This window comes from Erpetoichthys calabaricus, chromosome 16 (genome assembly GCF_900747795.2).
Source record: "Erpetoichthys calabaricus chromosome 16, fErpCal1.3, whole genome shotgun sequence".
Lineage (NCBI taxonomy): Eukaryota > Metazoa > Chordata > Cladistia > Polypteriformes > Polypteridae > Erpetoichthys > Erpetoichthys calabaricus.
Genome location: NC_041409.2, coordinates 68,658,678 through 68,672,936, shown reverse-complemented (window position 1 = coordinate 68,672,936; position 14,259 = coordinate 68,658,678). Strand labels below are relative to the sequence as shown.

Genomic DNA, 14,259 nt, shown 5'->3' with positions numbered 1-14,259 from the left:
AAAGACCTATTGTCCGCAGAAACCCGCGAAGCAGCGAAAAATCCGCGATATATATTTAAATATGCTTACATATAAAATCCGCGATGGAGTGAAGCCGCGAAAGGCGAAGCGCGATATAGCGAGGGATCACTGTAATGTCAAAATGCTGACGTGAAGTATATAATGTTTGAAGACTGAACAAATATCAAATAAATACTTTTACAAAAGGTATAACAAAACAAGTGCACTTTTATTAAAGAACTAGTCATTTAGCCCGTTACAATAACGGGCGCTAGAACAGTAGTGCATAAACATTAGTAGGAACAGTCTATATTAAATGGCAAGGGCCTTTGACCTCATTCTTTTTGTTGATCGTATTTTTCTCTCTTTCAGCCTTTCTTTTGTTGATGTTTACTTGCTGAGCTGACCGTTCTTCTTCGGCTGCCGTCGTGTATTGTGTGTCTTTAATTTTCTGTGACAGTAATACTGTCTTGTAGGTCCGCTGGCTTGCACATCTGTAATATACCTTTAATTTTCTCTGGCGGTAATACAGGCGTGCGCGTCGGTAATATGCCTTTAATCTCCTCTGACAGTAATACTGGCTTGTATGTGGCTGTAATATGCGTCACTATATTGTGTACCTTTAATTTCCTCTCGCAGTAATACTGGTTTGTATTTCCGTAAAACGCCTCTAACTTTCTCTGACAGTAATATCGCGCATTGCACTGTGCCCCGCGCATGCGCACTTCACCAGAAGACACACAAACACGGACACCTGGACGCACAAAGGGATTTTATTAAAGAGGATAATTATGCAATTTAGATGTTGTCAATGTGTAAAAACTGAAGCCCAAATATCAATCGACACAACCTACACTTGTCAGCTTGGCTGGTGTAGAGGCAAGAACAGCTGCCTCCTTATCACGAGGTTGCATGTTTGAGCCCAGGTCCTCCCCGCATTTATCGTTTTGAGTAGTGCACTACTATTATTATTACTGTTATATAATAAAAACATACATTTGCTTTGAGTCTAACAGCCGGGGTAAATTTTTGCTACTTGTAAAAGTTAGTGTTTTTTAAAATTCAGTTTTATTCTCTCAGTCATGTGCACGTTGTAGAATGAACTACCTGTCCCTTTCTGAGTTGATGCCGTTTATCCCCATGCTTTTCACAAGAGCAGCAATAATCACAGTTGGTGCCATGGTTGATGCCTGGTCAGATCTATTTGTTGTACTGGCAATCAAAGATACAATGCCAAGTGACCGCTATAGGACCATCATGCATCATTTAAGCTTTGTCAACAAAGACACCTGTGCAGAATGTTTGATAAAAGACAGATTTGCTGTGATCTCAGATATCTAGCAACGTTTGTTGAGAACTGTGTTTTGAGTTACAACCTGGGGCAACATATTACTGTTTCCAACTAAGGACCGTTACCCTTTCTTGCAATATATCTCAACCAACCCTGACACATTTGGCATAAAGTTTTAGATTGCGCAACCCTGTTGAGGAACAAGAGGGGTTAGAAAACGACAGACTTTGCATTTTAATTTTCAAGATCTCAACATGCAAATATATTTTAATTACCATGGGTTCTGGGTTTGAGTTCCAGCCGTCACAGGAAAGATGGATGTAGCATTTTTCAGGTATACCTGAGACCAAAGTCTTGCATTCTTTGCCTGTTCGACCTTTCAGAAACTCCAATGAGGTGTGCTGTTTCTTTGGCCTTTATTCCATTGGGGCAGATACATCTTTATCACTTCTATGGTAATGTTCAGCCAAGTCTGATGTGGTGCTGCATGGGTTACCATGTCCACTGATGCTGAGCTTAGGCGAGGTACAGCCTCTCGTAAATTCCACCATGCAACATCGTTTACCTCCATGTTGATGAAAGTCTCAACATCTCCAAGCCTATCTAAAATAACTGCATCTAAGTAATAGAAAATTTTCATCTTATGCAGTCTTATATTGACTCTCGCCATTTCTTGAACACCATTTTCTGTCCTGTTAGAAGCTGTTGTACCTTCCAAAAATGTGGAAGTTACATACTGAATTCTTAGCCACTTCCATTGACCTGCACTAATTAAAATATTTTTCCATGTTATAGTACAGGCTTCAAAAAATCACAAGAGACTTGCTTCAGATAATCATTTCATCATGTGACCAAGGCCTCTGAACAAATTAAGAAACGTGAAGTTTGTACTGACCTGGGAACACCTCTCAGCACCTGTGCAATCATGCCAATAATAAACTTTTCACAGCTTTGTGATCAGTTTTAAAACACTCCCATTAACCATTTACATTTTTACACTAAACACTATTTTGGACAAATAGTGGACTAACACTAATTAAAAATGTTTAACACAACTTAGAGATATCAAAAAATAGACATGTACACCCTAAAAATAGTTTACTTTCTTCTCTTACATTAAAATTCAGTATTTTTCAAGTCAAAGTTATTTCTTCACAAACATAGTATAAATGAATTTGCACTTTGCGAAATTGTGTTCTAAAATGAAGAAATTTCTATAAATTTAAAAAAATATATGTTGCTTGGTCTACTGCTTTACAATGGAGATTACAGGGCACAGAGGAAAAGATTAAACATACCCAAATATATCCATTTTTCAAGCCAGGACACTTGACAAGTATTGGTACGTGCCTAGAGATTACACACATACACTTTGTACAATAGCTTATAAATGTCACTTTGAACATAAAAATACCATTATTATGAGATTCAGTCATTAAATAAAAGGATTAGGTGTGTGTGACAGCTCAACACTTAGTCTTCCTTCAAAGTAGCCTTCTTTCACCCACTCTAGGGGTGGTTTCTTCTCAAATGACCAAATCACAGTAATCTTTTCATGCTAATTGCTTTGGTTTTGTTTTGATTCAATTCCAGTTTATTTGTGAACTTGCACCAACGAACAGAAAACATATCCTAACTACAAGAAAAATAGCACCAGATAAAGTATCTCATAAAAGTGAGTACACCCCTCATAATTTTGTAAATATTTTACTGTATCTTTTCATGGGACAACACTGAAGATATGACACTTTGATACAATGTAAAGTAGTCAGTGTACAGCTTGAACAACAGTGTAAATTTGCTGTCCCCTGAAAATAACTCAACACAGAGCCATTAATGTCTAAACCGCTGGCAACAAACGTGAGTACACCCCTATGTGAAAAACGTCCAAATTGTGCCCACAGTGTCAATATTTTGTGTGGCCACCATTATTTTCCAGCACTGCCTTAACTCTCTTGGGCATGGAGTTCACTAGAGCTTCACAGGAATCCTCTTCCACTCCTCCATGACAACATCATGGAGCTGGTGGATGATGGAGACCTTGCGTTCCTCCACCTTCCGTTTGAGGATGCCCCACAGATGCTCAATAGGGTTTAGGTCTGGAGACATGCTTGGCCACTCCAGCACCTTTACCCTCAGTTTCTTTAGCAAGGCAGTGGTCATCTTGGAGGTCTGTTTGGGGTCGTTATGTTGGAATACTGCCCTTCGGTCCAGTTTCCGAAGGGAGGGGATCATGCTCTGCTTCAGTATGTCACAGTACATGTTGGCATTCATGGTTCCCTCAATAAACTGTAGCTCCCCAGTGCCGGCAGCACTCATGCAGCCCCAAACCATGACACTCCCACCACCATGCTTGACTGTAGGCAAGACACACTTGTCTTTGTACATCTCACCTGGTTGCCGCAACACACGCTTAACACCATCTGAACCAAATAAGTTTCTTGGTCTCATCAGACCACAGGACATGGTTCCAGTAATCCATGTCCTTAGTCTGCTTGTCTTCAGTAAACTGTTTGTGGGCTTTCTTGTGTATCATCTTTAGAAGAGGCTTCCTCCTGGGACGATAGCCATGCAGTGTGCGGTATATAGTCTGAGCACTGACAGGCTGACCCCCCCCTCACCCCCCACCCCTTCAACCTCTGCAGCAATGCTGGCAGCACTCATACATCTATTTTCAAAAGACAACCTCTGGATATGATGCTGAGCATGTGCACTCAACTTCTTTGGTCAACCATTGTGAGGCCTGTTCAGAGTGGAACCTGTCCTGTTAAACTGCTGTATGGTCTTGGCCACCATACTGCAGCTCAGTTTCAGGGTGGTGGTAATCTTCTTATAGCCTAGGCCATCTTTATGTAGAGCAACAATTCTTTTTTCAGATCCTCAGAGAGTTCTTTGCCATGAGGTGCCATGTTGAACTTCCAGTGACCAGTATATGAGAGTGTGAGAGCGATAACACCAAATTTAACACACCTGCTCTCCATTCACACCTGAGACCTTGTAACACTAATGAATCACATGACACCAGGGAGGGAAAATGGCTAGTTGGGCACAATTTGGACATTTTTCACTTAGGGGTGTACTCACTTTTGTTGCCAGCGGTTTAGACATTAATGGCTGTGTGATGAGTTATTTTGAGTGAACAGCAAATTTACACTGCTATACAAGCTATACACCGACTACTTTACATTTTTCTTGCTGATGTTTCTTACCCGCAATTGTGCTGCTCTGCTGTTTAGTACTTTTACTTAGAATAGATGTCTTAACCATTACAATGTGTGCAATATGCTGTTGTATATGTGAAAAAGTTGTCAGGGTGGCGGTTTATGATACTGTTAATAAATTAACCAAACTAAAAACTTAAGTGTAGTTATAAACATATTTAAAATACTGACACAGTAACAGCTAAATTCTGGTGTGTTTATGAATAACAAGTACATTGTGTTGTGGAGGTTGGGAGCCTCTCAAGAATTCTAACCCCAGAGCCTAAAACGGTCTTAATGAAGTCCTGAGACATACAGGTGCTGGTCATAAAATTAGAATATCATGACAAAGTTGATTTATTTCAGTAATTCCATTCAAAAAGTGAAACTTGTATATTAGAGTCATTCATTACACACAGACTAATGTATTTCAAATGTTTATTTCTTTTAATGTTGATGATTATAACTGACAACTAATGAAAGTCCCAAATTCAGTATCTCAGAAAATTAGAATATCAATTACGACCAATGCAAAAAAAGGATTTTTAGTAATGTTGGCCAACTGAAAGGTATGAACATGAAAAGTATGAGCATGTACAGCACTCAATATTTAGTTGGGGCTCCTTTGGCCTGGATTACTGCAGCAATGCGGCGTGGCATGGAGTCGATCAGTCTGTGGCACAGCTCAGGTGTTATGAGAGCCCATGTTGCTCTGATAGTGGCCTTCAGCTCTTCTGAATTGTTGGGTCTGGTGTATTGCATCTTCCTCTTCACAATACCCCATAGATTTTCTATGGGGTTAAGGTCAGGCGAGTTTGCTGGCCAATCAAGAACAGGGATACCATGGTCCTTAAACCAGGTACTGGTAGCTTTGGCACTGTGTGCAGGTGCCAGGTCCTGTTGGAAAATGAAATCTGCATCTCCATAAAGTTCGTCAGCAGCAAGAAGCATGAAGTGCTCTAAAACTTCCTGGTAGACGGCTGCGTTGACCTTGGACCTCAGAAAACACATTGGACCAACACCAGCAGATGACATGGCACCCCAATGACATGGCACCCCAAACCATCATTAACTGTGGAAACTTTACACTGGACCTCAAGCAACGTGGATTCTGTGCCTCTCCTCTCTTCCTCCAGACTCTGGGACCTTGATTTCCAAAGGAAATGCAAAATTTACTTTCATCAGAGAACATAACTTTGGACCACTCAGCAGCAGTCCAAAGGCGAGACGCTTCTGACACTGTCCCTTGTTCAAGAGTGGCTTGACACAAGGAATGCAACAGCTGAAACCCAGGTCTTCCATAAGTATGTGCGTGGTGGTTCTTGAAGCACTGACTCCAGCTGCAGTCCACTCTTTGTGAATCTCCCCCACATTTTTGAATGGGTTTTGTTTCACAATACTCTCCAGGGTGTGGTCATCCCTATTGCTTGTACACTTTTTTCTACCACATCTTGTCCTTCCCTTCGCCTCTCTATTAATGTTCTTGGACACAGAACTCTGAACAGCCAGCCTCTTTAGCAATGACCTTTTGTGTCTTGCCCTCCTTGTGCAAGGTGTCAAAGGTCATCTTTTGGACAACTGTCAAGTCAGCAGTCTTCCCCATGATTGTGTAGCCTACAGAACTAGACTGAGAGACCATTTAAAGGCTTTTGCAGGTGTTTTGAGTTAATTAGCTGATTAGAGTGTGGCACCAGGTGTCTTCCATATTGAACCTTTTCACAATATTCTAATTTTCCGAGATACTGAATTTGGGACTTTCATTAGTTGTCAGTTATAATCATCAAAATTAAAAGAAATAAACATTTGATTAAACATCAGTCTGTGTGTAATGAATGAATCTAATATACAAGTTTCACTTTTTGAATGGAATTACTGAAATAAATCCACTTTGTCATGATATTCCAATTTTATGACCAGCACCTGTACGTAACTGGGAGGCTTTTCCCACTACAGATACATTCAATCATAATGTGAAGAAGCAATAATAGTGACACTCTCACACAGCCCACCCTCTATAATAGTGCATTACACATCTCCAAACTTACCTTAAGCTCATCTTCTTTGGTTGCAACTTGGATCAGTCCAACTTCCAGGAGACTTTCAACTGTTTTCACCTTCTCTTCTTTCTCTTGAACACTGACAGGTAAAAACAAGTGAAATTAAGAATGAAAAAAACATTTCGGTAGCTTCATTCTTAGCAGCAGGATTTTTACTTGTGGCTATACCTATATGATCTGATTAAAAAAAATCTTAAGCACTATTATGTCTTAGTGTTGTGTATTGCAAGTCAGTCATGCAATTCACGATTTTCTTTTTATTACTTTGCTAAAGTTAAAATAGCCTGATAAAAATGTCAATTTATTACACCTAATAAAAAACGGATTCAATCAATCCCAATTAAATAATTTTAGAATGAGGAAATTAATCTGTTCTTTTTATTAATGGCAATTTGATCACCAAAGACATTATTTTTTATATTTTCAGTTTGTATATCAAAAACATTTTCAGAGATTTTTACACCTAACAATTAAAATATTTAAATATGCTATTATATCAATTTCCTTCACCTTCATTAGCAATCATAAAATCAAATACTTTTACTTGAAATTAAACTGTCAAAGTTTAGAAAGACTAAATGATTAGGATATAAATTTGGAAGTGACACTCATGTGACTCAATACGAGCATGCCATCAGCAGGCAAGTGAAGATATGGGTTAAATCGAACTCAAAAATTAGTTTTAAGAAGTAACAACGGGGCAATGCTAGTGTGGAAGTGCACAGCTTTTTAGGACCAACATAAGTACCAGCAGGGTTTAAGCACAACATTTAATGTAATCATTAGCTTTTAAAAAAACAAACAAATGCAACATTAGACATTGTGGACTACCACCTAAACCACCAAAGATGCTTTGTTACACCCTATAATTGATTTACTGTGTGCCACTTAGCAATTGTGGACTTCCAGTTTGGACTACAACCTAAAGCGCAAAGATGTTTTGTTACACGTCCTAATTAATATACTGTGTGACACTTACTAATTCATTTGCTCTACCAGTGTCCAACCAAATCATGAACTTGTGATATGTTTCAGATTAATAAAGGCATAGAAATTTAAATTTCAATAACTTTATTATATATGCAAGCATATGAATTGTAAGACATTTCAAATATATCCATTCTAATTGACATTTCAGCTTTTAATAACTTAAAGTCTGAAATCAAGAAAAAAAAAGTGATTCTTTATTCACTTTAATTAGATCTTCTGATCACCAATAACTATAGTATGGGAAAAAACAAATGATGATTATGAGTGACCCTAAATAAAAATCAGTGGTTCCTGTGGGATTTATCCAAAGGCTGGTTGCACAGTGGAGAGATGACTATGGTCTATAAAGACCTAAGGAAATTAACTACTGGAACAGATATTTCTTAAGAGAGAAAAGGCAGCAGCCACAACTCTCACTTCACAAACTAGAAAAGACAATTTACTATGATTGTGTGAAACTAATGTGGAACTTTTTGGCCATAATTCCTTAATTTTTTTTTTTTAAACTCAAAAAGTTTTATTAAACAAGAAAAATGTTTCATTCTAACTCTTTTTGATTTCAGTCATTACATTGACAAAAGCTGAAATTTCAATGAAAGTGTGTAGACTTTTGGCATTCACTATTTATAGAGTATGGTTTCTTTATTTATAGCAAATGATTTGTCCTTACTTTAAATTCATACACTGAGACAGAATGCTAAATTAGTCATGAGGTGCATTTATTCATTATGCATTTATCTAGCAATGAAAATCAATATTATTTTCATGTTTAACATGGTTCAACTTTCAATACTCACATACTGCATAATGCTAAGAAATACTTATTTTCTTTGATTTAAAGTGCATGAATGTGTGTCAGAATTCTAAATTCACTTTGCAACTATATCCCTCATTGATGGTGATACAAAAATAAATTGCTCAAAAAAATTAAGGAACACTGAAAACGCATCAGATCATGCTGGATATCTATACTGACATGGACTGGGTAATGTGTTAGGAACAAAAGGATGCCACATTGTTTGATGGAAATGAAATTTATAAACCTACAGAGGGCTGAATTCAAAGACACCCCAAAAATCAAAGTGAAAAAAGGATACAGCAGGCTAGTCCGTTTTGCCAAAATTTCATTACAGTAACTCAAAATCGTACTCAGTAGTTTGTATGGCGCCCACGTGCTTGTATGCCTGCCTGACAAAGTCGGGGCATGCTCCCAATGAGACGACGGATGGTGTCCTGGGGGATCTCCTCCCAGATCTGGACCAGGGCATCACTGAGCTCCTGGACAGTCCGAGGTGCAACTTGGCGGCCTCAGATGGACCGAAACATAATGTCCCAGGGTTGTTCTATTGGATTTAGGCCAGGCGAGCATGGGGCCAGTCAATGGTATCAATTCCTTCATCCTCCAGGAACTGCCTGCATACTCTCTCCACATCAGGCCAGGCATTGTTGTGCACCAGGAGGAACCCAGGACCCACTGCACCAGCATAGGGTCTGACAATGGGTCAAAGGATTTCATCCTGATTCCTAATGGAAGTCAAGGTGCCGTTATCTAACCTGTAGAAGGTCAGTGTATCCCCCCATGGATATTCCTCCCCAGACCATCACTGACCCACCACCAAACCGGTCATGCTGAATGATGTTACAGGCAGCAAAATGGTCTCCACAGCTTCTCCAGACCCTTTCACGTCTGTCACACGTGCTCAGGATGAACCTGCTCTCATCTGTGAAAAGCACAGGGTGCCAGTGATGGATCTGCCAATTCTATGGCAAATACCAATCGAGCTCCACGGTGCCAGGCAATGAGCACAGGGCCCACCAGAGGATGTAGGACCCTCAGGCCACCCTCATGAAGTCTGTTTCTGATTGTTTGGTCAGAGACATTCAAACCCATGGCCTGCTGGAGGTCATTTTGTAGGGCTCTGGCATTGCTCATCGTGTTCCTCCTTGCCCAAAGGACCAGATACCAGTCCTGCTGATGGGTTAAGGACCCTCGATGGCCCTGTCCAGCTCTACTAGAGTAACTGCCTGTCTCCTGGAATCTCCTCCATGCCCTTGAGACTGTGGTGGGAGACACAGCAAACCTTCTGGCAATGGCACATATTGATGTGCCATCCTAGAGATGTTGGACTACCTTTGCAACCTCTGTAGGGTCAAGGCATCAGCTCACATATTCTATTCAGGGTAAAAGGGATATCAAAGCACTTTGAGAAATATTACCTTTTCTGTATCTGTTCCAAAGACTGCAATGCTGCTGCCTAAAAGAAACAAAAAAGGAAAAGCATTAGTGCATATACGTGGAAGACCTATCTGGAAAAAAAAATCCACACACATTTGCATACATACAAATGCACACCTGATCAGAAATCTTGGTCTGCAGTTTCTGAATTTCTGCATTTAGTGTCTTGTTTTCAGTATGTACTTTCTAAAGGGAAAACAAAAATAAAGTTATGTAAGAAGAATCAAAGGAATGAATTCTGGTGGAGCTGCCAGAGCTGGTGAGTCACAGTTTCAGGAACTTAGGATTTACCTTTTTTGCCCTGTAAAGTGTAACTTCTAACTATGGCCATGTGGGCTTTTTCCAGAAGCGCCAGTTTCCTCCCATATCAAAAACACAGCTGTCGGGTTAAATGGCAACTATACATTTTTTATCTATAAGTGAGTGTGTATACATGAATATGCCCTGTGATAGACTGACGTCTTGTTCAAGGTATCTTTCCCATGTGCACTCCGTGCAAAATGAGAAAGTTTCTGCCTTTCTGAAACATCTGTAATAGAATAAATAGGTTAAGGCAATGGAAGGATGGACAAGTAGGAACAAAATATGTGTAAACACGAACATTTACAAATGCTGACTATTTTGATTTGCTAATACAATGTCTGCAGGCAGTATAAAAACCTTTAAAAATGATACTACTTGAAACAAATTTTTTAGAATATATTTCAATATTGTTGCATATAATGCCCGAGTAAACAAAAATACCCCCACCCAAAAAAAAAAATTACACAAAAAAGAATAAGTAATAAAACAATGTGATAAATGTGAAAATGTGAAAATTCTTTGTTAGTTGTGGTAATTATAACTCAAAGACACATGATATTCTATATGGTGTTCCACAAGGCTCTATCCTGGGTCCACTGCTCTTCTCAATCTACATGCTTCCATTAGGTCAGATTATCTCAGGGCACAACGTGAGCTACCACAGCTATGCTGATGACACACAGCTGTATTTATCAATAGCACCTGATGACCCCAAATCTTTTGATTCGCTAACACAATGTCTAACTTGTATCTCAGAATGGATGAATAGTAACTTTCTCAAATTAAATAAAGAAAAAACCGAAATCTTAGTGATTGGCAATAATGGATACAATGAGGCTATTAGAAATAAACTGGATGCATTAGGATTAAAAGTCAAATCGGAGGTAAAAAGCTTAGGGGTAACCGTTGATTGTAATCTGAATTTTAAATCGCATATTAATCAGATCACTAGGACAGCATTTTTTTCACCTAAGAAACATAGCAAAAGTTAGACCTCTTATATCATCGAAAGATGCAGAGAAATTAGTTCATGCGTTTGTTTTCAGTCGGCTAGATTACTGTAACGCACTCCTCTCAGGACTACCCAAAAAAGACATCAATCGTTTGCAACTAGTGCAGAATGCAGCTGCTAGAATCCTTACCAGGAAAAGAAAATCCGAACACATTTCTCCAGTTTTGATGTCACTACACTGGTTACCTGTGTCATTCAGAATTGACTTTAAAATTCTGCTTATGGTTTATAAAGCTTTAAATAATCTCGCCCCGGCTTATATATCGGAATGTCTGACACCTTATATTCCAAATCGTAACCTCAGATCCTCAACTGAGTGTCTCCTTAGAATTCCAAGAGCAAAACTTAAAAGAAGTGGTGAGGCGGCCTTCTGCTGTTATGCACCTAAAATCTGGAATAGCCTGCCAGTAGGAATTCGCCAGGCTAATACAGTGGAGCACTTCAAAAAAACTACTGAAAACACATTTTAACATGGCCTTCTCATAACTTCACTGTAATTTAATCCTGATACTCTGTACATCTAATTCATTATAATAACTATTCATTCAAAATCTGTACTAACCCCTACTCTCTCTTCTGTTTCCTTTTCCGGTGTCCTGTTGGTGGTGGCGTGTGCCACCACCATCTACCCAAAGCACCATGATGTTCCAACAATGATGGATGGATTAAAAGCCAGAAGTCTGTATGACCATCAGCATCAAGTGACTCCGTGAAAAGCCCGAACTACAAAGAGGACTATTTAATTTATGTTAGGTAGAATGCCCAAAGGGGACTGGGCGGTCTCGTGGCCTGGAACCCCTACAGATTTTATTTTTTTCTCCAGCCTTCTGGAGTTTTTTTTTTTTGTTTTTTCTGTCCACCCTGGCCATCGGACCTTACTCCTTTCTATGTTAATTAATGTTGTCTTATTTTAATTTCTTATTTTGTCTTTTATTTTTCTTCTCTTCATTATGTAAAGCACTTTGAGCTACTTTTTGTATGAAAATGTGCTATATAAATAAATGTTGTTGTTGTTGTTAACAGCACCAAAGGTTAAACATGCTCTTATACAATTAAATGCTGTACCACAGACTTCAAGTAAAAACTGGAAGACCTTCAAATCTTTATTAAGAGTTGAAAGGCATTAGTAATTCAGTGACTCTTGTATTAATGGACCGCAGTTTATGGAAATTCTGCACTAACACTTAAATTATCAAAAATGTAAATAAAGATGGTGCAAAGAAATCTACTTGAGTTCTGGAGATCTACTGGTAAATTTCAAAATCTCAGCCAAGAATGTACGTACATCTAAACCATACAAAAAGGATACCTGCTCTGCAAATACTAATTTAAAGCCTACATTTCACAGGATATCTTATTAGCTGCTTTGGGAGCATAGGTAATCTATGCAAACTTTAAATTTACAGTGGTGTGAAAAACTATTTGCCCCCTTCCTGATTTCTTATTCTTTTGCATGTTTGTCACACAAAATGTTTCTGATCATCAAACACATTTAACCATTAGTCAAATATAACACAAGTAAACACAAAATGCAGTTTGTAAATGGTGGTTTTTATTATTTAGGGAGAAAAAAAAATCCAAACCTACATGGCCCTGTGTGAAAAAGTAATTGCCCCCTGAACCTAATAACTGGTTGGGCCACCCTTAGCAGCAATAACTGCAATCAAGACGTTTGCGATAACTTGCAATGAGTCTTTTACAGCGCTCTGGAGGAATTTTGGCCCACTCATCTTTGCAAAATTGTTGTAATTCAGCTTTATTTTGAGGGTTTTCTAGCATGAACCGCCTTTTTAAGGTCATGCCATAGCATCTCAATTGGATTCAGGTCAGGACTTTGACTAGGCCACTCCAAAGTCTTCATTTTGTTTTTCTTCAGCCATTCAGAGGTGGATTTGCTGGTGTGTTTTGGGTCATTGTCCTGTTGCAGCACCCAAGATCGCTTCAGCTTGAGTTGACGAACAGATGGCCGGACATTCTCCTTCAGGATTTTTTGGTAGACAGTAGAATTCATGGTTCCATCTATCACAGCAAGCCTTCCAGGTCCTGAAGCAGCAAAACAACCCCAGACCATCACACTACCACCACCATATTTTACTGTTGGTATGATGTTCTTTTTCTGAAATGCTGTGTTCCTTTTACGCCAGATGTAATGGGACATTTGCCTTCCAAAAAGTTCAACTTTTGACTCATCAGTTCACAAGGTATTTTCCCAAAAGTCTTGGCAATCATTGAGATGTTTCTTAGCAAAATTGAGACGAGCCCTAATGTTCTTTTTGCTTAACAGTGGTTTGCATCTTGGAAATCTGCCATGCAGGCCGTTTTTGCCCAGTCTCTTTCTTATGGTGGAGTCGTGAACACTGACCTTAATTGAGGCAAGTGAGGCCTGCAGTTCTTTAGACGTTGTCCTGGGGTCTTTTGTGACCTCTCGGATGAGTCGTCTCTGTGCTCTTGGGGTAATTTTGGTCGGCCGGCCACTCCTGGGAAGGTTCACCACTGTTCCATGTTTTTGCCATTTGTGGATAATGGCTCTCACTGTGGTTCGCTGGAGTCCCAAAGCTTTAGAAATGGCTTTATAACCTTTACCAGACTGATAGATCTCAATTACTTCTGTTCTCATTTGTTCCTGAATTTCTTTGGATCTTGGCATGATGTCTAGCTTTTGGTCTACTTCTCTGTGTCAGGCAGCTCCTATTTAAGTGATTTCTTGATTGAAACAGGTGTGGCAGTAATCAGGCCTGGGGGTGGCTACGGAAATTGAACTCAGGTGTGATACACCACAGTTAGGTTATTTTTTAACAAGGGGGCAATGACTTTTTCACACAGGGCCATGTAGGTTTGGATTTTTTTTCTCCCTAAATAATAAACACCATCATTTAAAAACTGCATTTTGTGTTTACTTGTGTTATATTTGACTAATGGTTAAATGTGTTTGATGATCAGAAACATTTTGTGTGACAAACATGCAAAAGAATAAGAAATCAGGAAGGGGGCAAATAGTTTTTCACACCACTGTAAATGGATTTTTACTTGAGTCTTGCCTCCTTAATGCTGTTTGTGCTTTGTTTATTATAATTTTTTTTTTTTTTTTAAATAAATGGCTGAAATGTACATACTACTCAGCACTCTGATAATGACTTGGATCACCCTGCCATCTTTTCTTGCTTATGATT

The 14,259-nt window shown here is 39.0% G+C and overlaps 1 protein-coding gene across 1 annotated transcript in view; it reads right to left on the bottom strand.

Moving 5' to 3' along the window:
• The window catches only part of ktn1 (kinectin 1), a 121,058-nt gene that overhangs the window by 61,340 nt on the left and 45,459 nt on the right, over positions 1 to 14,259 (bottom strand). The window contains exons 15-17 of the mRNA XM_051919745.1: positions 9,892 to 9,960; positions 9,756 to 9,793; positions 6,537 to 6,627 (exon numbers count right to left, since the gene is read on the bottom strand). Of these exons, the coding sequence (XP_051775705.1) occupies positions 6,537 to 6,627; positions 9,756 to 9,793; positions 9,892 to 9,960 (198 nt within the window). The remainder of the gene's footprint in view (positions 1 to 6,536; positions 6,628 to 9,755; positions 9,794 to 9,891; positions 9,961 to 14,259) is intronic.